The sequence below is a fragment of the Haemaphysalis longicornis genome, unplaced genomic scaffold (genome assembly GCF_048455015.1).
Source record: "Haemaphysalis longicornis isolate Haplotype H1 unplaced genomic scaffold, Haemaphysalis longicornis Haplotype H1 scaffold_13, whole genome shotgun sequence".
Taxonomy (NCBI): Eukaryota; Metazoa; Arthropoda; class Arachnida; order Ixodida; family Ixodidae; genus Haemaphysalis; species Haemaphysalis longicornis.
Genome location: NW_027526233.1, coordinates 661626 through 686162, shown reverse-complemented (window position 1 = coordinate 686162; position 24537 = coordinate 661626). Strand labels below are relative to the sequence as shown.

The 24537-nt window shown below is 46.8% G+C and overlaps 1 protein-coding gene across 1 annotated transcript in view; it reads right to left on the bottom strand.

Moving 5' to 3' along the window:
- Nucleotides 1–5576: 5576 nt before the first annotated feature.
- Plc21c (Phospholipase C at 21C) overlaps nucleotides 5577–24537 on the bottom strand; it is a 494941-nt gene continuing 475980 nt past the window's right edge. The window contains exons 23-25 of the mRNA XM_077694702.1: nucleotides 22955–23012; nucleotides 13678–13764; nucleotides 5577–11596 (exon numbers count right to left, since the gene is read on the bottom strand). Of these exons, the coding sequence (XP_077550828.1) occupies nucleotides 11468–11596; nucleotides 13678–13764; nucleotides 22955–23012 (274 nt within the window). The 3' untranslated portion in view covers nucleotides 5577–11467. The remainder of the gene's footprint in view (nucleotides 11597–13677; nucleotides 13765–22954; nucleotides 23013–24537) is intronic.

Genomic DNA, 24537 nt, shown 5'->3' with positions numbered 1-24537 from the left:
GAAGGTCGAATATATCTGGAAATAGTTATTCGCAGCCTGGCTTAATTCCAACTGTTCAGTGGCTTTTTCGTACAACTTGGAATAAACGGCTGGTGGAAACAGCTGAGTAGTTCGCTTTCAATTATTTCTGACAGAAGAAGAACATGTGTCAGCTGCTACTGGTAAAAAAATTGGCTGCTAGATACCTTAAAAAACAATTCTTTTCGTGGCAGTCTAGACAGCTTAAAACCAGAGATCATCATGCGCCAACTGAAGACTTTGAGAACAGTGAGGCCTAGCTGAAAAATATGCCAGGGAAAACAAAAGGACTCCTCTCCCAGCCCTAACTCGACAAGGCCTCCCACATAAAGCAGGCACCGTTGTGCTACAAGTGCCCGTCACAAACTTGCCTTCAGAAAACAAAATGGCGGCATGCGAGACCACGCACAGGGTGGGTACACAAACGGGCAGCTGACAACACGCAACAAGGACATTTTCGAAATCACGTGGAAAGTACGAGAACATTCCAGTGCAGATGAAACAGCAGACCTATATCGAAGCAGTGCGGTGCGACCTGGCTTCCCAAGCTATAATTTAAGGGCGAGACAAGATGCTGCTACGAAGCCATGCGTCAAAAGACATTTGAAGTGTCAATCTCCTGTTACAGCTTTTACTGCACCTATCTCATCGGCCTACTCACTAAGTGCAGACCGTGAAGTACATAGAACGAAACAGGCATCCAGAGAACTAGCATGAATGAATTTCATGGTCGCATAGTACTGTGGGGTAAAAAAAAGTAAAAAAAAACACACTTGAAGAGCATGTCAAAAAAAAAAATCCCTGCTATTACGACCAAACATGTAAAGCGAGATCCACATCTTTAACTGGGAGAAATATCAGCACCTAATCCCATAAAATCTGAGTACAGTAAAACTTTGCTACAAGTAGCCCTCCTCGTTAGAGGTGGAACATCGTTCCCTTGAAACTAAAAATGAGGCTAGAATCGGAATAAAGTTGGTTTCACTATAACGATGGTTTAAAATACTACCAGGAGCCTGCCTTGATTTGGGTGTTCTCACCACAACGCAGTCATAGGAGAAATCTGATCTGCTTAACTCAGGACAGAAGAGAAAGATGCAGACACGCAACTACTGCTTCTGCACCTTTTCTGCAATGTACAAGCCACAATTTACACGAAAATTTGAATCAGTTGTCACAGGCAATCACTTGACTGCAAGAAAACTGGTTTCGGAAGAAAATATCTGGCAAAATATGTTTTCAAGGGAAACAAGGGCACCACGAGGGCAAGGGCACCACGAGTTACATCCTGGTATTTGTGCGAGCTTCCTTGCGCAGTGCATTCTGCTCTGGACAGTGGAGTATTTTGAAAGCCTACATGGAAGACACGAACCACGGCAAAGCAAAGTTAATGCCCAGCTGTCGAGTGCAGGATAAACACTTCGCTGTGCAATCACTCCCCTACATAAAAGTACGCACATCTACGAGTACGACGATGTTCGACGCTGCAGGTATGGAACGCAGTGCTTCAAGCCCAGTGCTTGCCGGGACAGCCGAACACACCACCACCTAAGAGCGGGCAATGTGGGAGCAAATGAGGGTACAAAGAGAGTGCAGGAGTGCCCCGGAAATGTGAACTCAAACCTGCATGTGCCTTCACCGAAGCCTCGCAGTCGAACTTCAAGTGCTCTCATTAAAACATGGCTAACAACGCAGTGAGAAGTGACGTGGAGATAACTGCCGCCACCCGTAACAACAAGCTGTCAGTGGGAGGCTGTAATGAAGCTACAGAGAAAAGAGGAAGAGAAGATGCGACAGCCTCAAAACCAAATGCGGCAAGTGCACTCCACAGCAATTTTTAAACGAGACCAAGAAAGACAAACTCTTTCGGTAATCCATGGATACAAAGGAATGAAAGAACAGTCAAAGCACGGAAAACAGATCCCCCAAAATACAGTGACAACACCGCCTTTTCGAAGCGCGTGCAGCAGAATTTGTCACCATGGTTTGTTTTTAGATGAAAATTGGTTTAACTTCCCCATCAACTCTGACACACAATGGGTTGAAAAGCGCAAAAATTTTTAATGCACAATTTTTTATTTCTGTGCACGATTGCATAAATGCTTGCCGGTGCAATACGCGTGTGGGAAGCAATACTGATAGATTTATAGTCATTGGCTATGCGACTTCACTGAGAAGACGGGATGCTCATATGTGAATTTCTCTCTATCTGTGCCCTTTGTGAAGTTGAACTGTCAATCACCACTAACAGGTGTGACATAATTAACAAAACTACTCCCGTCTCATGTGTCATTCAACCAATGACAAGCCTTGTATGTAATATCTCAGCAACCATTTTGTCTAGCAGTAAGGCTATCAAAACTGCATCACCATACAAATAATGGCCGGTAAAGAAAAAAAGGGAAAAGGGCCTTGTTTTACATCTCCCCCTAACTGCATCTTGACATTTCCTGCAAATACTTTTCCCTAATTTTCTTCGCGTGAATACGAAAAATTCCAAGTTTCAAGGAACTAGCTCAATTTTAACACTGACTGCACATAAACTTCCAAGCAGCATCGCAGCTCAAAATGATGCAGTCAGTCAACATTTACATCTTGAACCAAATCGTGTTACAGAACTGCACCCCTCGCACTGAGATCGCATAGATTTCTCGCCACAGAGCGACCGTGAGACGGATGCGGAAGCAGCTAAGCAGCAGGCGGAAAAAATCATGGACAATATCTAACGGATGACGTGAAGCTGGTACAATGCAAAGCAAAGAGATCTAGGTCGCAACAGTAAGAGCAACCAAAACTTGAGGGCAGAGAGGATCTCGAAAGGCGGCGAATGTGAGCAAAAGGCACTGCCTCATCAGCATGTCTCATGCAATGCGAAACGACAAACAGAGTGACTCATTACGTCAGAGCAATAGGTCAAAAAGTGCTACTCAATAAGAGCTTTAGTAACTGACCTGTCAATGCCATTATTGATCTACCATAACAAACCTAACAGCTGCATGCCCCAAAAATCTCAATCCTTCAATAAAAACCATCACTGTGAATATTAATTACTGGTTAACCGTAGATACAAAGTTGTTTCTAAACTCAATGATGACTGAGCAAATTGTGCAGAATTTCACTTCTGCGATTTGCACAAACTGGGCGCAACTCTGCAATGGGAATCCTGTTATTCATTCTATCGCACAATCGGCAGTAGTTGACGGCTTTTTTGTTTCAAGAAGTGTTCGTGGCAACGTGAAGTTGGCCAATTAGAGCTGACAAGGCTACCATCGCGCAATAACAGGGGAGCACCAGGAGAGTTCAATATACCCTGTGTGAAAAAAAAGACAACACTGGGACATTGAGGCCAATGCAAGCCCTGTCCGGCAAAATTGAGCAGGATATTCTTCGAGCGTCTAGCAAGTTCACCCTGTGGTTGCTTTATGTGACCTTGTTAGTTTTGCATTCCGCTCAAACCCTGTCTCATCTCTCCTCCAATTACAACATGCAAAACTATAAATGTTGCCGTTACTGAACTTCTAAGTAGCTCATTAATAAAAAGCAGAGATTGACTTCAACCGATTTGATGAGGGTAAAAATACTGTTTGCTGCACTCAACTTAAAATAAAACGAGTCAGTCAGTGCTGTCTCCGAGAAGGTACTTTGCCCAGGATGATACCTTCACATTAATTTAGAACAAGGGCCTTTTATGAATATCGCTGCCACCTCGAATACAAATGTCTTCAAGTGCACGTAAGCATATCAGAAATATACTAGGTGATCCACTGTCTTTCCAAACTGACAAAAATGTCTACTCTTTTGCTGTACTGATTTTGGAAATCGGCCAAGTATTCAACATCCCAGCTTCTCTTCTAGGTTTAGGCATACATTGCTCCAATGAAAACGAGTACAATTTGCATCCTTCCCACAATCTAAGTACTCAAATTTCTCCGTTACACAATTCCCATTACACCCAAAATATGTTACAGAGTGTCAGAAATAGACACGAAAATTTTACAGAAAAGGGCAATTTGGCTGCACCTTTGTCATATTGTATTCCGGTCACGCAAACTGAATTGATAAAGCTCATTAAATTGAAAGGATTTAGCGTAAGGGTGTTAAGGAAGAAGCTGTTGCGTTTACATAACAGTCTTTGAGTCTTGCGCAATTATTTACGGGAAATCATCGACAACTCTGCAAATGGCCCGCCGCGGTGGCTCAGCTGAGCACGAGGTCGCGGGTTCGATTCCCGGCCACGGCGGCCGCTTTTCTAATGGAGGCAAAATGCAAAAACGCCCATGTGTACGAGATTTCGGCGCACATTAAAGATCTCCAGGTGGTCAAAATTAATCCGGGGGAGCCCTCCACTACGGCGTGCCTCATCGCTTGCGCTGCGTCAGCGCGTTAAGCCCTACAATCAATCAAATCAAACTCTGCAAATGAATCACGCTGGCTAACAGGTGTAGCACCCAGCCAACAGGAAACACTCATTCTATTGAAATTATAAGTTAGTATCTGTAAGCTATTTGTAAACATCTGCAAGATGTTTGTGAGATGTTTTTCAGGTGTTAATATTTAATATAGTGCACTGTGAGCATAAAATGTTATACCGCTGAAGGCCCGGCTCAATGCATCCCTCACCGAGATTAAAAACAGCAATTCTCAAAAAGCCCAAGAAGCTGCTTGTCATGTTATCATTTCTACAGTGAACGAATGGCAAGTTCATCTTGCTGTGCTATTTCATGCTTGCAACCGCTGAAAGCTACAAAATTCTCAAGACTCCTTCAAAGTTCAAGTCACTCTTTCAAGTACCTCGTTAAACTGCACCTGACGGGGACGTGGAGAAAGTCCGCACCAACCGGCATTCGAACGCATTAGGTTCAAGGAAAACCGAGTGTGGGACTTGGTTTAACTACGTATAAAAAGAAACTACGGCATAGGCGGGTGCAGAAATTTAACCAGTAATCTGTTCAGATTAAAACTACGTTTGTCCAGTGCATGCCTTCCCTATTCAGTTCTGACCTCACTGTTCAGCACAGTGCAACAATGTCAAGCCATTAAACATCCTCATCCTCATCATCACCATCTGGCGACGATTTTATTTAGATAGCAGATAACTGGTCATAAGCCAGTTCCATCTTGTCAAAACTTTTCAATCTTGTGGTGTGGTGTTTCAAAGAAAAAGGAGGCACTAAGTAAAAGAAAAGGAAATGCAATCTCACCTGCCCCCACCCACCCACAACTAACACTAACATTCACAAGGGAACAGCCACTACCAGCCACAAAAAGTGCAGAAAACAGGAACACACAACAAAGGTGAACGACTCGTAGGACATACATTCACAAAACAGCTAATGCGACCTCCACATTTGCAACGGCCAATTTTGAGAGCAGCCATTTCCATGATGACGGTAGAACAACACAGATACAGAATAACAATGAAGACAACTTGGCGTTGCTTTCAAAAACGAAGAACGCGCACAACCTGCAGTTTGTGATGCCCGCTATTCGAAAGGACAGGAATAGTGCACATGGTCACCAAGTGCATAGTTCTAACAAAAATCAATCTAGTGGTTAGATTTCCTTTACCTCCACTCAAACACCATGGAATGACCAGCTTCCCTGGTTCAAAACTTTGCACAAGGAATGAGTACAAGTATAAAGAAACAACTTGAGGGTCGTATTCTTGGGCAAACTCTTATCTCAGCAGTCAGAAAACCCTGTCTATATCATAACAGTTTCCTGTGATGGATAAAACTAAAATGAATAAAAATTTATCCAGGAGAAAAACAGGAATGAAAGACAGCACGTGTCAGCGCAGATAAAACTACAAGTATGAAAACAAAATTTCCAGAAGTGGAGTTTCCCAGAACAACTTTTAGGGATGCACTTAAACCACTCCTTAGTTTGCAGAACGAGAAGCAACCAAAGATAAGTTCCCTTCTCATGCTAGCAATGCAATGCTAAACAAATTTTCACAATCCTAAACTGTGCGCTGAGTGCAGCGGAAAAAATTATAAACACACAATAAATGAGGCACATGCACGGTTTGATAACCTTAACAAGAAAACATTGTGGCCATTTAAATGCGAAATCTGAAACCAAAAATGATTTCACGTAAAGAATAAAATGATAAAAATAATTCTTTTGAACAAGTAAGACATGTTTGTAATGTAACTGTCGAGAGGTGCATTAATTGCCACAGTAAAGAACAATGTCAGTTTCAGTACAAGTGTTTGGGCTATTCTGGGAACTCTCTGACATCATTAGAACACTGAGAACAAAGCGGAACATATTACATTTTAAGGACCTCGTCGGAGATCAGCAAAGCATGCAACAGAACTTTGGTTACACTGCAAGTGAAAGAAATAATGTCACTAAACATGGTACATCAACAGCAGCAGCAAGTGTTGTGAAATGAATGTCGTCCATTAAAAAAGACCCCAGCATGTAGTTTGTCAGCATCAGACATCCTTTAAACAATTTGTAGACATACAAAAAGTCATAACAATGTCCTAACTAGGTTTTTTTGGCACTAGTAAATACAACAGCAACACCCTTTTCAAGTTTGAAGGCGTTGTTTCTCAGTGCTAAGAGGGACAGTGAAGCGAACTTTCAAACTTTCATTTGTGACTGCAGAGTGCAGTTGCAACATTTGAATTCATTGCTTTGCTAATTAACGGGCCCCTAAAGCTCACAATAAGAGAATATGGTGGCTTGCGATGATATTTGATGCTGACCTCAAAGCATATTCCTAAACTGGTCTTCTGATGAACCATTGCTTATGTGATTGCAGCTGACTGAATTTCACCCTCTGCATACCCTAGACTCCCATATAACAAAGTCAGTAGCATTAAACCCTGCTTATAATTCCCGCCAGGGTCCACCTAACGCCCCTATGGGGAATATAACCTGTAACACCGTAAAAACGCTGAATCCACCTGCGATTCGTCTAAGAAATACTGGTTTTAGCCAGCCCCTTGTGGCAAGTCAATACTTTTGTGACGAAATGCTTGCTACTACTTGATGTGGCAATGCACTTTACAAACGTGCCAAAAACCGGAGCTTCTGGGCTCTGCTTCGCATTACAAGAAAACATTGTTGAGCATTGTACGAAAACTTCCTTTCCCGGAAAAATGAATGTCAGGAATGTTTCTGAACACCAAGGAAAGTGAAGAAACTGGCTGTGTAAACGGGGTAAAATTGGCTTCGCAGGACTCCGGCTTCACTCATCAGTGTGGCCTTCCCGATTTGACCCTCTGTGACCAACGATTCACATTGAACTGCCCAATTAGAGCAACATCAGCAAAGAATGAAATGACAAACAACTGGGAAGCTTTGCACATTTCCGGTGGCATGGATATAAGTAACTATCAAACGCGCAGTATTTCCCTTGTCATGTCCGGTAACTTTGTGCGAAGTTATAGCATCAAGAAATGAAAGGGTTTTTTTTCAGTGATGCCGGATTGTGATCTTTACACAACAGAACTGCTCTAACCAGCAATGTAAGGCTTGCAACCAGCCTTGTACAATGTGCAGCGACGATTGAGACTGCGCATGAAAAACAGCCAGTTATGCACTGCAGCTCAAGCAAAAGCACGACAGATAGTTACAGACACGTATAATGTACGCACGTAAGCAGTCGTCAACAAATAAATCTCAACAAAAGTACCCACTGCACAAACTCTAAAATTCTGGTTCACTGACAGCTGGCCGCACTGTGCTTGCAAGCACAGTGCGGCCAGCTACGCTCACAAAACATGACGACTGCAGTAGGAAACTGTTGAACGTTTATGATACAAAATTTCACCACTTGTCTCACCAGGTTTGCCCCTACACATGTTTATGTGCATGTGCAGGTGCGGACGAAATATAATTTCCCTCGCCACTTCACCATCAACTATAGAAGCACGCACTCAACGGGCCATGAAGACAAAATACAACTTCGCCCAGTTTGAAGGAACCAGCGTTTGGCAGCGCACTCCCAGCTGCAGCGAAAGGCATTTTTTACCTGGAGAAATGCAAGAAATGTAAAGAAACGTCCGAATTGCGTGCTGCACTGTCATAATGTGGCTATGAGTGACCTAACATGGGCCCGCACCAATACCATAGTTATCACTGGGACGTCACCCTTCAACTGATGCAAGCGAGCAAAACCAGAGGCCCCGATACAGGTGGCCCCGCATCGCAGAAAATTTGGTGACGTCGTAACGAATTGGCTGCAAAGTGGTTGGGAAGTCGCTGCTGGCCCACATGTTTTCCTGGATTTTTGCAGTATTTGTTTGAAGTTTGCCATGAAATGTGTATTGTTGTTGCAAGAAAAGGCAGTCTGTTTATTGAACTAAACTTGTATTGTTGCTTTCTTGACCCCTTTAGGCAGTTAAGAAATCACACAAGAAAGTTAGGGCCTTGAGGGCACTTCCGTCACTTTTGTTGAGGCTTAGCAGCCTCGCCAGTAACCCTGTACAGCTTAATTCCTTCAATACCATAAATGTACAGGATACAACTCACGCAGCCCACTTGAGAGCATGGAGCTATTTTAAATGCACAAAGAGTAACAAGTGCTGGCGAAAATGCTTCAACAAATGTGACTCTGCTAACACACAAACCCAGAGTGCGAAGACCTCCCTTGCAAGCGGATGCTTGAAAGGTAATATGGTTCGAAATTCACAGACAGCATCAATGCAACGATGCCAGCGATCCTTCAAAACTACGCAATAACAAAATGCCACAAGCTGAAGTACTACAAGTGCAACACAAAAGGGACAAACTTAACCATTCATGTGCTGTACTAGTGTGGTAACGTTCACTGTGAACACAAACGACATTGTAGCCATCCAGTGGTAATTTTGTTCACTGGCTTAATGTTGCGCAGGACTGACCTTCACACCTGTAGCCCCAATTCTCTGCATATAAATGAACATGCAGAATAGGGCCATACTGCAAGTTTCAGCAACCCCTTTCGTTACCTGCTTAATGGTTACACTTGCAAGTTATACCAGAGTTACGTTTGTGACGGTAAACAGGTTATCCTTTTTGTGAACCTCAATTAAATTAAAAAAACTGTGTTGCGATGTTAACAAAATATATTTTCAATTGCACAAACTACCGCATAAGTGACCCTCAGAATAATTACCATTTGATGAACCACTACAGGAAAATGGAAACAGGACATTTGAACAGATGCACAGTAAATAAAACGAGGTGTAAGAACGATGACAATGCACGAAGTGAACACAGAATTGAGATGCAGTCGATGCAACGAGAGATGCAAACGAAGTCACGGATGCGAAACACAAGACTGACGCGAACAGTGAAGGGTGCTGTTGCAATTCTCATAACAACGTGCTTCATGCGGTAAAAGTTTACTGGTGGACAAGCGATGTAAAAAGATGTCTGTCTTTCTCCTCTGATTCAAAGCCTGTGTCTATGAAGTTAATATCCGAAGTGCTCCGTTTCAGCCCGGTACTCAGCAATAGAGCGTGTCAACAGTCTCTGCCGCACAACACGCCTGAAATGTGTTTTGTGGGAAAAGCAACTCAGAAGCCAAATGCACTCTAAACACTGCCCAGTGGAAGATGTTCTTATTTCACCTCTAGCTAAGCTGCATCAGTAACAAAAACCACAGAAGCCCTGTTTGATACCCAAAACGTTCAACTAGTGCCCGTGCGAAGGTGTGACAAGGACGTAACACGGGTGGTACGTTATGTGAACGACTTGCTGAACTTCCTCCGAAAAGAAACTCGGAGAAGAGCATTTTGTCCAAACGCGCTTAGCACGAATCTTATTGCCACCGGGACAGCAGCCGAGCAACACCCCTTCCCAGCATTGGTCGCTCGCCAACATCAGAGTCCACCAAAGCAAAAACAATGGCAGGTCAGTGCTGTTACTTTCACAGGACTTGAGGAGCCGTGACACGATCACAGAAAACATTTCGGGAGGCAAGGACATGTCACAGAGTTTCTCAGTATTACCTAGAGTGGAAACGGGCGCTGCAAATCTGGTGCCATTATGGGAATCGTAGGTACCGGGCGAATGGGATCGGTACGGCTACAGATTGTGTAGTGGCTTGGTTCCGTTCTCGGCCTACAGCTGCACTGTATGAGAAGGCGTTGAAAGCATGCGTGAGAGTGCCTTGTCTTATGAACTCTGAGCTTACTGCCCCAAGTCCAAATGGGCAGGCTAAAGGCACCTCCGTAACATACTTGCAAGGGAGTGTGCATCTTTCCAGTGGTACGTGTACCTTTCACAGAATATCCAGTGTGCCAACTGCTTGGGCTGTGGTAAGCAGAAACATTGAGTCATGCTTGCGTTCAGGATAAGACGTGTGTTCAGGATAAGAGTAGACTCCATCTACTCCATTTACCAAAAAAATACACCCACTGCCGATACTAAACCTGCAATTAGCCAACAATAACCAATTGTTTGCCAAGCTAAACCAATCTGCACAAAAGAACTCAACAATATTGATGCCATAGCGCATGATATCCTCGATATCCTTTCCTCTTTTTGTGTGAAGGTGACAGCAAAATCCACCCAAATAATTTATTTTTCTCAGATTATTACTGAAAGGACAAATAATCTGGTCAGTGTAACAATAAATTACACATACAGTAAAGATGGTCCGCTGAATTTGGGGGCGAATGACAAACGTGAGGGCTCTGATTTCTTCGTTTGTTCCAAAACACAGCATGCATTTTGGACCTCGAGCGGATCAGAGATGCAGTTCTTTGCAAAGAGTTGCATTTATTAACAGTGGCACTTTTGGTTGCAGTTATTATAACAAAAAAAGGAAGAGACTCAATCGCGCCAAAGAATTGTGTTGGCACTATTGCCACATTCCACTCTGGGCAAGCTAGTGAGAAACTCCATGGGAGACGGTGCTGCTTGGTGTCAAGACAATGGTTTGCTGCAAACAACGCGCATCCCTAGAACAGACTACCGGACATACAGCCCCGAGCAAAAATTCATGGAACAGTGTTTATTGTACAGCCCGAGTTAGAAACTCGCGGAACGACGTCTCGCCACGTGCAGTCACTTACCCTTCTATCTCAACCCCGCTCCCGTGTGTGGTGCATCGTGCTAGGGGAGAGGCATCGCTTGCCGGGTGTGCACGAGTGCTGGGGGGGGGGGGGGGGGGACACAGACACTGCTTGTCCTCCTCTCTCATTCCATCACTCTGCCGAGTCACTTGCTGGCGCTGCGCCAAAAGGTGCGCGCACGGCGGTTGGTACAAGGTGGAGAGATGACACACGTGGCTGCTGCTTCGTAGTGGTTGGTGCGATGTGCCAAGGCACCAAAAAGGGGGGATGCTGAGAGGCAACAACCGCTGCGGCCGCGATAACGCCCGGCCGTCGATTCCCCCTTCCGGTAGAGCCACCGGCAACGACGCGGAGTGCGTAGCAGCTTCCACACAATCCTTCGTCTTTCACTGGTTCCTTCGTTGCGGTCGCCGGCCACCGCGGAGAGGCTAGAGCGCGGTGCTTTGGCGACGCATGTCGGTCGTGTCGGTCGCCACAAACAGGCTCGGGTTCTCGCTGAGCGAGACGTCCAGCTGGCTGCACTTTCGCTCGTACTCCTGGTTGTACTTCTGCGTGGCCTGGGCGGTGCAGGACAGGGTGGAACGTCAGCATGTACACCACAAGTGCTACACCGGTGGGCCGTGAGTGCAGGGCCAGGACACTTTTTACCCCTGTGCTTCACGGACATTAGTACCACCAAGGAGCAACAAAAGAAACCAAACAATATGAAGTTGCGCTGTATTATTTAGAGATGTGCGCACCCAGTGTCTTTCTGGGGTTTAATGGGTAAACAGCACGCTCAAATATATCTTTTGAAAAATGTTAGTAAGTTAGCAGCATTAAAGTTAGAACAGCTCAACATTCATCCCAATGAATAAAAGCTTGTATTTTCTCCAGGTCTAAATTCACCTTTGCCATATGAATATCCCCTCTTCATCTGTACCAACCACCTCTGGTGTACCCCAAGGAAGCGTTCTTTTCCCTCTAATTTACCTCCTTTATGTTGATGATCTGCCAACTTCTGTATAACCCCTTGTCTCACTTTTTGTGGATGACTCTGTAATATAACGTAGAATTTATTAGCATTTCTTTCCATTCTAACCACTTCTGAACTTGCAAATCAACACAGTTTATTTTTGGTGTTTAATTTAGCTTGACATTAAATGTTTCCTAGTCATTACTCTTTGAATGATGAGGCACTTGAGTTTACATCTACACGCAAACGCATGAGTTTTCACTCCCAGGAGAATCTAACATGGCAGCCCATCCTCACAAATGTCCTCACAACTGTTAGATGGTTGCTGTCATGTTTGCTGACAGAAAAAAAACGTTTTCACATTCGAGATTTGCAATGGCATGCTCTATGTCAGTGGTTCTCAAATGGGGGTCCGCAAAGCCCGCCCCAACGCACTCTCAGAAACCCCATTCAGTTCTTTATGCTAAACCTCGAGGGAAACGCGAAAAGGTGGCCTCACTGCATGACTTCTGCATTAAATCTCTCTGCCTAGCCAATGCTTTAACATTGGCATTTTGCACATGCGAGCTATGTGGAAAAGCCAGGCATGCAAAAAACTGGGTGACCCTTGGCTGCACGAGCAAACTGTGCGGCAATATTACGTGCATAAGAATAAAAGTCAGACTTAACCGGCGGACAATGCTAGCGAATTTAGCTGCAAGTGCAAATTCTTTGACATTAGACAGTGTTAGCTAACCGTTTTCGACGGTCCGCTCCGGTATCGGCGGCAGCTACAGCGCAACTGGAGCCAATACCGTTCGTAGCCAAGCGCGCCACGCATGCGCAATGACGCGCCCCCTTGCTATCGGAGTGGAGCGGTCCCTGAAAAGCGGTCAGCTAAAACTCGCTATTATGCCACAGTCAACGTTAGGTTATCGTGGGGCAGAGGAGGAGCAATTAACGTGGCGGGGGGGGGGGGGGGGGGGGGGTGTATTGGTGTCAGCACACCCCCCCCCCCCGAAATTTTCTAATCGCACCGTCTCCACCACTGTCTTTTTTGGTATGTACATGCCCAGTCGATATATTATGTAAAACCGTAAATAAAAATGATACGGTTGAAAAACGACTGAGACAATGTTTTGTACAGGCTCTCTTTCTTTTTAGTTTTTTTTAGCAATGGCATATACCCCCGCTTCCCCCCCGCCTGGAAAATATTTCCATCTACACAACTCTCATCACTTTTGCAAGCCCGAAAGGGGTCCTCGGCACATTCATGATTGAGAACCACTGCTCTACGTCCCATACTTCATTTAAACTCTGAGCACAGAAAGCAGCTGATCTCATCGAACTACTGTTGCACAGGTTATGACCAGTCCATTCTTTTCGTGTTGGAACAGGATCTTAAACCTCCCTTTTATGGAACATAACCTGTACAACAATGTTGTTAATGAACAATGAAGCAATTGTAAAGATATTAACTTTAAAAACATCCTTTTACCCCATCTCCCGCTTGCGGCCCTTTAACAAAACACGGATATCTGTCTGCGACTTTGGGACCTCCTTCAGTATATCCTAATTCGTTCTGCTCACAATATTCGGCCCACTGAACCTTCTGCTCACAATAAAATCTTTGACTTTGGCTTTGGCTTTAAAATCTGCCTTCAGGATCTGCCTTTCACCAAGAAAGAACTATCCAACGCTTACTTGGCTCTTCTCCTCCTCCATGCTTTTCCGGACTTCCTCATGCTGCCTCTCCAGCTCAGCCTTCTTCTTGTCCAGCAGGCCCTTAATCTGCAAGCCAAGGCAAGACAGGACAAGCCAAACATTTATTTTATTTTTTATTGAAAATAATTTTAAGGCCCATAGGGCATAACGGAAAGGATTGGTGAAAGGCATACATAAAGTACAGTCGTTTTTGCAAAAACAGCATTCAAACAGACAAGGACAACAAATTAAAAAAGACTGATTCCAAAAAGAGCATTATGAAAGGCTGATTTAAAGTGAGTGGCATCAGTGATGGCAGCAACGATGGGATTGATGGATTAGCATGAAAAGCGGAAGGTTGTATATTGTCAAGAAGTCAAAGACAACGCAGTTGTCTTCAAGGAAAACAAGTTTATTGGAGCGAACTTGTGCTCCCCTTACAACTCAAAGAGTACACCGGCGGCGAAGTCAAGAAAGTGACGTATGCAGGCGAGCTCCGGTGATTGGAATGCCGCGGCATCTGCTCTGCGGGAATTTATCACTCGGTGCGAGGGTTTCTCGAATAGTCGAATTGTATCCAGAACGCTGTAGATCAACAACGATTATTCTAGGCTGTTCACGTTAGTTCGCAACGCTCTCCCTATCAGAAGAGATAACACACGCGGCACAGAAAGAACGGAACACGCGCCTCCCTTGGCATACAGACAACACCGATAACACAGACCGACGCAGCCGGGCGGCAAAACCAAAACACAAATAAACAAACCCGATGCCCGGTTCGCGGCATTACTCCCTCTCTAACAGTGCATCAACCCGATGCTAATAAGCGACAGTCCGAACAAATAAAAAATAAAGTGCGCAATTGTGCGTAGAAAGGCTTTAAGCGAACCACGCGGACGACTTCGGGCCGCATGCGTCGTCGTGATGTTCCGGAATCACCATCGGGGATCACCTCGTAGGTAAGGTGGCCAACACGCAGAATCCGGTAGGGTACGAAATACTGTCGCAGAAGCTTCTCACTGAGTCCGCTTCGTCGGATGGGAGTCCAAACCCAAATACGATCTCCTCGGTGATACTTGGCGTCTCGGCGTCGCAGGTTGTAGCGCCCGGCATCCACCAGCTGCTGGTCCGATCAACGAACTCGAGCGAGCTGGCGGGCCTCCTCTGCATGCTGAAGGTTTCCTTGGACGTCGGCTTTGAGGTCATCGTCTTCTACGTGCGGAAGCATGGCGTCAAGCATCGAAGTCGGCCGTCTTCCCTAGACAAGCTCGAGCGGTGTCATCTGCGTAGTTTCCTGGATAGCCGTGTTGTACGCAAACGTGATATATGGGAGCACTTTCGTCCCATATGTCACGTCGACGTACATTGACAGCATATCCGCGATCGTTTTTTTCAGACGTTCCGTTAGTCCGTTCATTTGGGGGTGGTATGCCGTCGTTCTTCGGTGATCCGTGTTGCTGTAGCGTGGTATTCCTTGCATCAGCTCCACAGTGATTAGGACTTCAGGGGCTCCATGTCGCAGTACAACTTGGCTTATGAAGAGCTTTGCGACTTCTTGTGCAGTCCCCCTCAGAAGAGCGGCGGTCTCTGCGTAGCGCATCATGTAGTCTTTCGCTACGACAACCCACTTGTTCTCGGATCGGGATGTAGGCAACGGGCACAGAAGGTCCATTTGAATCTGTTGGAAGGGCCTCGACGGGACGGCGATCAGCTGCAGAAGTCCGGCGGGTCTCGTCGGTGGCGTCTTTCGTCGCTGGCAGTCACGGCAGCTCCGGACGTAGTGGGTGACGTCGGATGTAAGGCGGGGCCAGTAGTACTTCGCCTTGATTTTTAAAATTGTGCGGGCTGTGCCGAGATGTCCGGAAGATGGGTCGTAGTGGCACGCTTCCAAACTTTAAGGTCTGCGGGGATGACAAGAGGAGAATTCGTTCTCGTTCCGGGGCTGAAATTCTTCTTCACTAGAACGGAGTTTTTCCGGTTAAATGCTGGTAGGTTGCGATTGAAGGTCCCAGGCACGGCGCTGCATCCTTCGAGGTAGTCGATTACGACGCGTAAGTCGGGGTCGGAACGCTGCTGGGCGGCTAGGTCGCTCTGCATCACGACTCCGAAGAAAGCGCTGTCTTCTTCAGAGTCTTGTGGTGGTGGGTCGACGGGAGCGCGGGACAGGCAGTCGGCGTCGGAGTGTTTCCTGCCGGATTTATAGACGAGTGTAACGTCCACCTCTTGCAGGCGCAAGTTCCACCGCCCAAGACGACATGAGGGGCCTTCAAATTGGTGAGCCAACGCAGCGCATGATGGTCTGTCACAACCTTTAATGGTCTACCATACACGTATGGGCGAAATTTTGAAATCACGAGGCACTTTTTTTCAGACGCTGAGTAGTTTTTCTCCTCCTTCGACAGACCACGGCTGGCAAAGGCGAGTACTTTTTCACAGCCGTTTTGTTTTTGGACGAGCACGGCACCCAAGCCTATAACAGTGGCGTCCATGTGTACTTCCGTTTCAGCGTCTTCGTCAAAATGAGCGAGCACGGGCGGGCTTTGCAGGCATTTTGCAGCTCACAGAAGGCTTTTTCTTGGTCATTTTCCCAGCTGAAAGGGGTAATATCTTTCGTCAAGCGTGTGAGTGGCTCTGCAACGCGTGCGAAGTTTGCGACGAAGCACTGGTTGTATGCGCACAGCCCGAGAAATCTTCGCATGGCCTTCTTGTCTTTCGGCCTTGGGAAGTTCGCAATGGCTGAAGTTTTTGCCGGGTCAGGTTGGACCCCCGCGGCGTTGACGACGTGGCCCAAAAACTTGAGCTCCTCGTACGCGAAGCGGGACTTTTCAGGCTTCAGCTTTAACCCCGACGTTCGAATGGCCTCGAGCAGGTCATTGCAAGGTTTCCTCGACCTTGCAAGGTGTTCCTCGAAAGTCCGGGCGAATACCACAACGTCGTCAAGTTGTACGAGGTAGGTGTGCTACTTCAGGCCAGCCAGTACACAGCCCAAGCGGCATCACCTTAAACTCGTATAGGCCGTCCGGGATTATGAATGCAGTCTTCTCTCGGTCTTTCTCGTCCACTTCAATTTGCCAGTAGCCGGTCTTCAGATCCATCAATGAGAAGTGCTTACACGTCCTTTTTAGTGATTTTGTTCAGTCGCCGGTGGCCAACACAGAACCTTAATGTGACATCTTTTTTCTTGACAAGTACGACCGGCGGAGCCTAGGGGCTGTTCGATGGCTGTATAATTTCAGCGCTGAACATGTCGTCGACTTGAGTCCAGATGCCTTCTCGCTCGTGTGAAGATACGCGGTACGGTGACTGTCGGGTAGGTCGGGCTCCATGTTCGGTTATTATTTGGTGCTTCGCTAGAGGTGTCTGACGTACCTTTGAGATCGAAAAGAAACACTCCCTGTAACGACGCAGCAAAGCCAATAATTTGTTCCGTTGTTCTTGCGGTAGCGCCGGATTCACGTCGAAGGGATGCGGAAGCTTGAACGTGTCCTCGGGTGTGCGTTCAAAGTCGACGACCGCGATCACGTCACTTGTTTCTTGCGTTTCTTTGAGGAACGCAATTGCCGCGCCCTTGTTTAAATGCTGGTACTTATCAGTCAAGTAAAAGTGGTAAAATTTGTGACGCCGATTTTTACGGCATACTTTATTTGACCTCACATAAGCAGTTATGTTAATATTATATTCTGCCAATTTGGAGGTTCACCTTAAAGTGGAATCCATGCTTGTGTAGGGCAAATGTGTGGTAGGAAGCCGTGCATCTTCATCTCTATTGCGAAAGCTCAGTTGGAATAGGCTGTAGAAATACGTGTCTTCCTTTGACTTGACTACTGCCGAAGCTCGAAATCAAAAAACTTGCCTCATAACAACCTCACTAGCTCTTTAACAACAATAGGTCCAACAAGGTTATTAGGTCTCAACACAGCATCGGGATACAATAAACACAATGTAAAAGTGCTGCACCCCTGCCAAATTACAAATCTGTTTTTGCGTGTAGTTTTGTACAGGAATGCAGATGCTTGTGAGCAAACCTGGGTGCAACTGCATTACAGCCTAAGTCCTCAACCTCACCTACCTATTCAGTCCTCTACGTACCACCACATATACTTCTTCTGCTATAATGATGGAGGCAAAAAAGGCATTCTCAAGGGGAATTAGTCACCAAAACGTGGGATTGCTGTTCCCTGAAGCACGCAATGCCTCTTGCGACAGAGACACCGCGGTCGAGAAGCAACCTTTGATCACTCTCTACGATAGCGTCGACGTCAGGAGCACCATTTTCACAGTAGACCGCGATCATCAAGCTTGCGCGGGGTGGCATTGTGACATGATCATCGGCATCCTTAAAGCAGCACGGTGTTCGGGGTTCGGTTCTGGCGTCATGGAGTGATCGGAGGAAAAAGTTATGGACTTGGCCTGTAGATCAATTATTGCACCGTTGTCCGTCAAAAAGTTAATTCCAAGAATTACGTGCGGGAGCAGTTAGGCAAAAGGACGAACGCCGCAGGGTACGTTGTGCCGTCTATGGTGGCCCGCGATGTGCACGTTGCACTTGGGGTCACGAGGTGGCCTCCTGCTGTGTGTATGTGCGCACCGTCCCATCTGGTCGTAACTTTCATCACACTATTTGCGAATGATCCACTCATGACTGAGTAGTCAGCTCCCGTGTCTATGAGGGCAACTACATCAAAGCCGTCGATCGACTACTGGACGTCGGACACCGCCTTCCTCGAGTTCCGGGTGCGTCGTGGCGTCGTATCTCAGCTTGCGCGTCTTGACGGTTTGGCACTATGCGTCGTCGTTATCGTCGTGTTCGGGAGTCACGTCCGGGTTATATTGGGTCGTCGGGCTGACGGCAAGTCGTGAATCATGGTCTTTGGCGAGTCGTTGTGTTGTTGGAGGGTTTGCATTTTTCCGCCGTTGGGCAACTTCACCTCCAGAAGTTGCTGCTTTTAGTTTCACGTGTGAACTCAGCATTGCTACGGCGGTTTGGCGACTGGTATTGGTAGGGCGACGGCGAACGGTTGAAACGGGCTGGTCCACGGCTGGTGTTGGACAGGTATTCTTCGATCTCAGATGGGTGCTGGCTAAGTCGGGGGTGTAGTGCATCGATGGAAAACCCTCGCAAACCGAGCCTCTTGTAGGGGCAGCAACGGTAGATGTGGTCGGTATCTCCGCAATGGTAGCACAGCGGACGATTGTCGGGCGTTCGCCACACATCGGTCTTTTTTGTGGCGGGGGGTTGCACCGCCGGTGGTCTGGCCGGCCGCAGGGGATGACGGTACGGAGCCTCGTGACGATAGGGCGCAGGCAGGCGAGGGCGACGGACAGCAGCCACGTAGGCCATCGCTTGCGGCTCGCGGGGTGCTTCTGGCATCGTTGAAGTTCCCAGCGCTTGCTGCACTTCTTCCCTAATTATGTCGGTAAGAAGCGACTTGTAGTTGCGGCGGCGTTGGGAGAAGTTTCCGCAGCTCCTCCCTCACTATTGCGCGGATAGTCTCGCATAGGCTATCTGCCGGAATACGCATGCTGTCGATGTAGTTCGCATTGGCCGTGCCGGCAAAGTTGCGGTTGTACTGCCTAGCACGCATTTCGCGGGCCTTTTAAATTGTGCTGGTTTCGGTCACAATTTCGGCGACGGTTTTGGGCGGATTGCGGACAAGTCCAGCAAACAGTTCTTCCTTCACACCACGCATTAAGAAGTGTAACTTCTTCCGCCATGCAAGGGTCAGCACGCCTGAAAAGCCTCTTCATCTCCTCGACGAACACAACAATGCTTTCGTTAGGTTGTTGTGTCCGCGTCTGCAGCAATACTTTGGCCTGCTCTTTCCGCACAACCGTGGTGAACGTCATTAAAAATTTGTTCTTAAATCGTTCCAAGACTCCAGGGAGCTACCGTGGTGAACGTCATTAAAAATTTGTTCTTAAATCGTTCCAAGACTCCAGGGAGCTCTCATGGTTTTCGAACCACATCCGTGCTGAGTCCTCAAGGTGGAAGAACACTTGCCTCATTGTCTCCGCGTCATCCCATCGGTTAAACAGCCTGACCCGTTCGACCTGCTCCAACCAGTCTTCGAGGTCCTCCGCAGGCGACCCATGGAATGATGGGGGCTCCCTGGGTTGTTGAAGAACGAGGGCAGATTTGGAAGCACTGGTCATGGTGCCTGCGTTGATCATGGTGGTTTTCCCGAGGTCTTCTTTCTTCCCTTTATTCGGAAGCAGTCCAAACTCTGGCTGAAGATCTTGCTGTCGGTGGCTGACATGACTTGGGCTTGCTTGTCGGCTTGAAGAGGGTTTAGGGTTATGTACCCAGCACCACCACCACATTTCACGAAGTCAAAGACGACGCAGTGGTCTTCAAGGAAAACAAGTTTATTGGAGCGAACTTGTGTTCCTCTAACAACTCAAAGAATACACAGGCGGCAAAGTCAACAAAGCAGATGCCACGGCATCTGCTCTGCGGGAATTTATCACTCGCAACGAGGGTTTCTCGAATAGCCGAATTGTATCCAGAACACTGTAGATCAACGAAAATTATTCTAGGCTGTTCACGTTAGTTCGGAACACGGAGCAAGATATAAAGAGGAGCGCCGACTGTGGCCCAGAAAAAACCTTTGCTCGGGCCGATAATGTCCACGCGCCGCCGGCCGCCCAGCTTTCCCTTTGCTCTCTTCCTCCTTCGTTCGCCCTCTCGTCGCTGTGCCTCTGTACATAGCTCTTCCCTTCTTCGCTCTCCCCAGAGGCATCTTTTCTTTTGCAGCGACGCCTGTATTATGCCTGTCCTACTATGCAGGAGGAATGCGTGCACGCGCGGAATTTAAACACCCGTGCGCAGCCGCAATAGATGGCGAAGATAATCGCACGCCATCGCATACATCGCAATCGCTTATTCCCTATCAGGGAGCGTTTATTCTGACATTATGAAGACCCGCTAAAAATATTGTAGTAACCCAACTAGTAGTAAGACGCAACTGAACGACGACGACTTCAGAAGCACCAAAGAATGAGCAAGAGTAATATGGAATGACACAACATACAGTCTAGCGTGATTCTGCTTACGACAAATAGATGCAGGGCAAAAATTACCCTCTGTTGTTCGTCCGCTCCGCGGGCGCGTGCTTAATTATTTATGCTGCTTCTGCGCACGAACAACGGTACAAGGGTCGCCCGGAGTCTCCATCGGCAAACGGCAATGATACACACATTTCTGAGCCAATGACTGAATAGGACGGCTACCCTGTTGCATTAAGTATACAAAAACACTGTCAGCTTGATAAGGCACCCAAGAATATCAAATGCAATCTTCATTGCAACTCATGCCGGAACTTACCGCCCTATGTTCACTGTCGCTCAACGGTCGTGTTATCTCTGCGGTAACGCCGCGGGCTCCAAATAAAATTTTGCGATTTGTATGGCTGCAATTTTGGGCCTACCAAAGTTCCCGGCGTTTTTTTTTTCTTTAAGCGGCTGACAAGCAAAACAAGCGGCTCGTTAAACCTTTTCTTTCGGCGAGTCATCGCCACAGAGATATAGGGTCCGGATGAATTCAAGTATTGCGAAATTAAGGCTTGTGAAAAGACCGCACTGTCAGGGCCTTGATCTTGAGCAGATTGCTACGCCGCGGGCAGTCGCGGGTGATGTTATCACGTTTCTGTTGTTTTCTGATGCGCGTGTGAGTACCGGTCCGTGTTCTAGGCACACTCTGTTTTGGACGTAAGTTGGAGAACAGCGAGAAAGCTGGGGGAACTTTTATATAATCGCTATTGATCAGAACTAGTTGCTCCTTTCGCCTTTTGTGAAACCTGTTAAAACACAGCCGAATTGGTATTCACAAATTTGCAAAACGGAGTCACATTTTTGGCAAGCACTGCGCAAAAGGTAGTGTTGGTATAGCAGCCATATGTCTATATGTGGTCTCTACATTTTGTTTTTCCGTCGTGCAAACCAAACCTTAACGTACCTTTGCCGTACGACCACTCAATTCCTGCGGGCACGGGTTACCAGTTATTCAAGCCGTGCAAAGGAGGAGCGCAATGAACGCGAAGTGGCGCCAGCGAGGCCCAAAGCACTCCGTGCCCAAATCTACAGACGACAAAAGCGACAGAAAGCGTTCCGCCAACGCGCCCGCAGGCGCACGGGGAACGCCGGCCGCTTAGCCATTTACATTGTGCTCCGCGAGTGATGGACATTAACGGCCCGCCGGAGAGAGCGAAGCCGGCGCTCCTGTTTATCTTGCTCCGTGGTTCGGAACGCTCTCCCTATCAGATAAGATAACACATGAGGCACAGATAGAAAGAACGGGACACGCGCCTCCCTTGGCACACAGACAACACCGATAACACAGACCGGCGCAGCCGGGCGGCAAAAGCAAAACACAAATAAACAAACCCGATGCATGGTTCGCGGCAATATTACCCAAAAAATACTGAATCTACATAGGCGGAAAGTACCCCACCTTTTTTTTCTCTTGCTTCAAACTAGACTACCCACCCTAGACAACAATTTCTAATAGATATGCAGTAGAGCCTTGCTAGTAACCGTTAAAAAGGTAGCTGGAATCGCTTTTTCATCACAACAACTGCTTTGTTGTGCCCGCTGTCCACACCATGTGTCAAGGATTGTTAACATCATTATTTATTTATTCAGTTACAATGAGGTTTAAACTGGGCCTCTTCGCTCTTATGTACATTAATGGTACAATAATGGTACATTAATGGTACATGAATTTTAGCCAAATATCCAGTTTCTTCGAAGAAGCTTGCTCTCAAATTTTCAATTTGCGATCGATCAAAATAGATATATTCAGCTTGACCCTCTCATGACAACAAACACATCCTAAAAATATTGAGGGCTGCCTGCTTATTTTAGGTGTGTTCACTGATTTCAGAAAGGATTTAGACTGCATTAGCCATGACCTAGTACAGTATAGCCCCCATACAGAAAACCCGGTTTTAACAAAATCCTGGCTATAAAGAACACATGTTCATTTCCTGTTGCCACTTCTTCGCGATATTTTATGTTCAGATACCATATAGCAAAAAATGAATATACCGAACTCATTTCAAGCCAGCTTATAATGAACTGATATGCTCTTATTTATAAAAACCTCATTTAAAATATATCCCATAACGACAGGTGTCCCTCAGGGTCCCACTCTCTTCTTTTGTTCTCCATTTAGGTTAATGACCTAGTTAGCATCAAACCTAAAGCCAAGCTTAGCTGAAATGCCAAAATATCAAATGCCAAATAAGACAGATCCGAATCCAAGTAAAGCCAAACTCACCCTTTGTCGTTCAGTGACAGCTTCGCCAATCATCTTCTGCTGCAGCTCTCGCTTTATCCTGCAATGTGTGACAGTTCAGGGACAGGAGTAAGCACTCATGTCTGCATGCATGCTTGAGTTAGCAGACTAGCATGCCTTGAACAATTCTCAGAATCCCTTTTTTGTTACAGGGAATGTGAGCCCGGCTTCATGGTTAACGCGTACATCACGGTATGCCCATTATGCTACATTCCTCAGTACCAATCTACAAAAACCCGCATATAGGCCGAGCTTTTTTCTAGATTTTATGATATGGATCGGTAGAATTTTCAGTCCACATTCGCAGTTCCGGTTTTGGTATTCCTCGGTGCTATCATCACCATCACGTCGTCGTCATCTCAACGACAACAACAACAACAACAACAATAATAATAATAATAATAATAATAATAATAATAACAACAACAACAACAACAACAATAATGACAATCATAATAATATTCATCATCATCATCACCAGGGTTTTGCGTGCCGCCATGCTAGGAAGGTCTTGTACCCAGAAAGACAGCCCCCGGGCTGACCCAGTCTTGCTTGCAACTGGCCCGCCAGCCTGGGCATGCCCGCGTTTTCATTGTTCACTCTTCTCTGCCCTCTTCTCGGTGGCCACGGTTCGCTGCAGCCTCGCTTTACGCCATGTCGGGAACGCGAAAATAGTAGTCAGTGCTGTCGTGTAGCCGGCACGGCGACACGTCAAAGTAAACACACTACACCTCTGTACGATCCATGACAATAACCCCGTTTACTCAGCGAGTATCGTTTATATACACACGAGCGCAGTGGCGCCATCCATTGTGTGTCCAATGGCTCAGAAGGCCATCTGGTGTAAACGAACAACACTACATCTACCCCTCCCTTTACAATAGAACACAGATTATGTGCATAGAACAGAAACAGTCCGTATACCCGTGACAGTAAAATTATAGTAAAGTCTCTACTGTAAACAAGTCACCGCACATAGTCCCGGAGTCTCTCAGTGGTCTTTGCTCCCGTGTAGGGCGACGGAGGGGCACCGGCTGCTCCTCTGGCTGATGGAAGGCCTCTGGTTCGTCGACACGATCAGCACCCAGTCCTGAGGTCGTGGTCCCCCTTGGTGGAGGCCGTGGTGGGCTTGGCGTATGAGGAGGCAGTGCTGACCCCCCCGAAGACTGTGCAGCTTCCTGTATTGGGATATTTTGAGTTGAGACGTGTTGCTCTTTGCCTCATTCGAGGACGGTGTTCGTGATGCGGTGTTTCCTGCCGACCCGTCTGTCTCGAAGTCCTCCCGCAGCGCTTCTTGTCTTGCCCCTGTTTCTTCGTGAACAGCTTCATGGGGTACAGCAGACAGTTCGGAGGCATTCCATGTACGGCCGTCCTCCAGATGGAATGACCATCGCCCTACTCGCTTGAGTATTTTGAGTGGAGCACCAAAACTATGGGTGCCTTTCATTCCAGGCATTTCACCCGCACGTAGGCCCCCACTATAAATTTCGGCTCCCTGGCTGCTCTTTGCTTGTCTGCATACGCCTTATTTCTTTGTTGGTATTCGCAGACACGAGGCCGAAGTC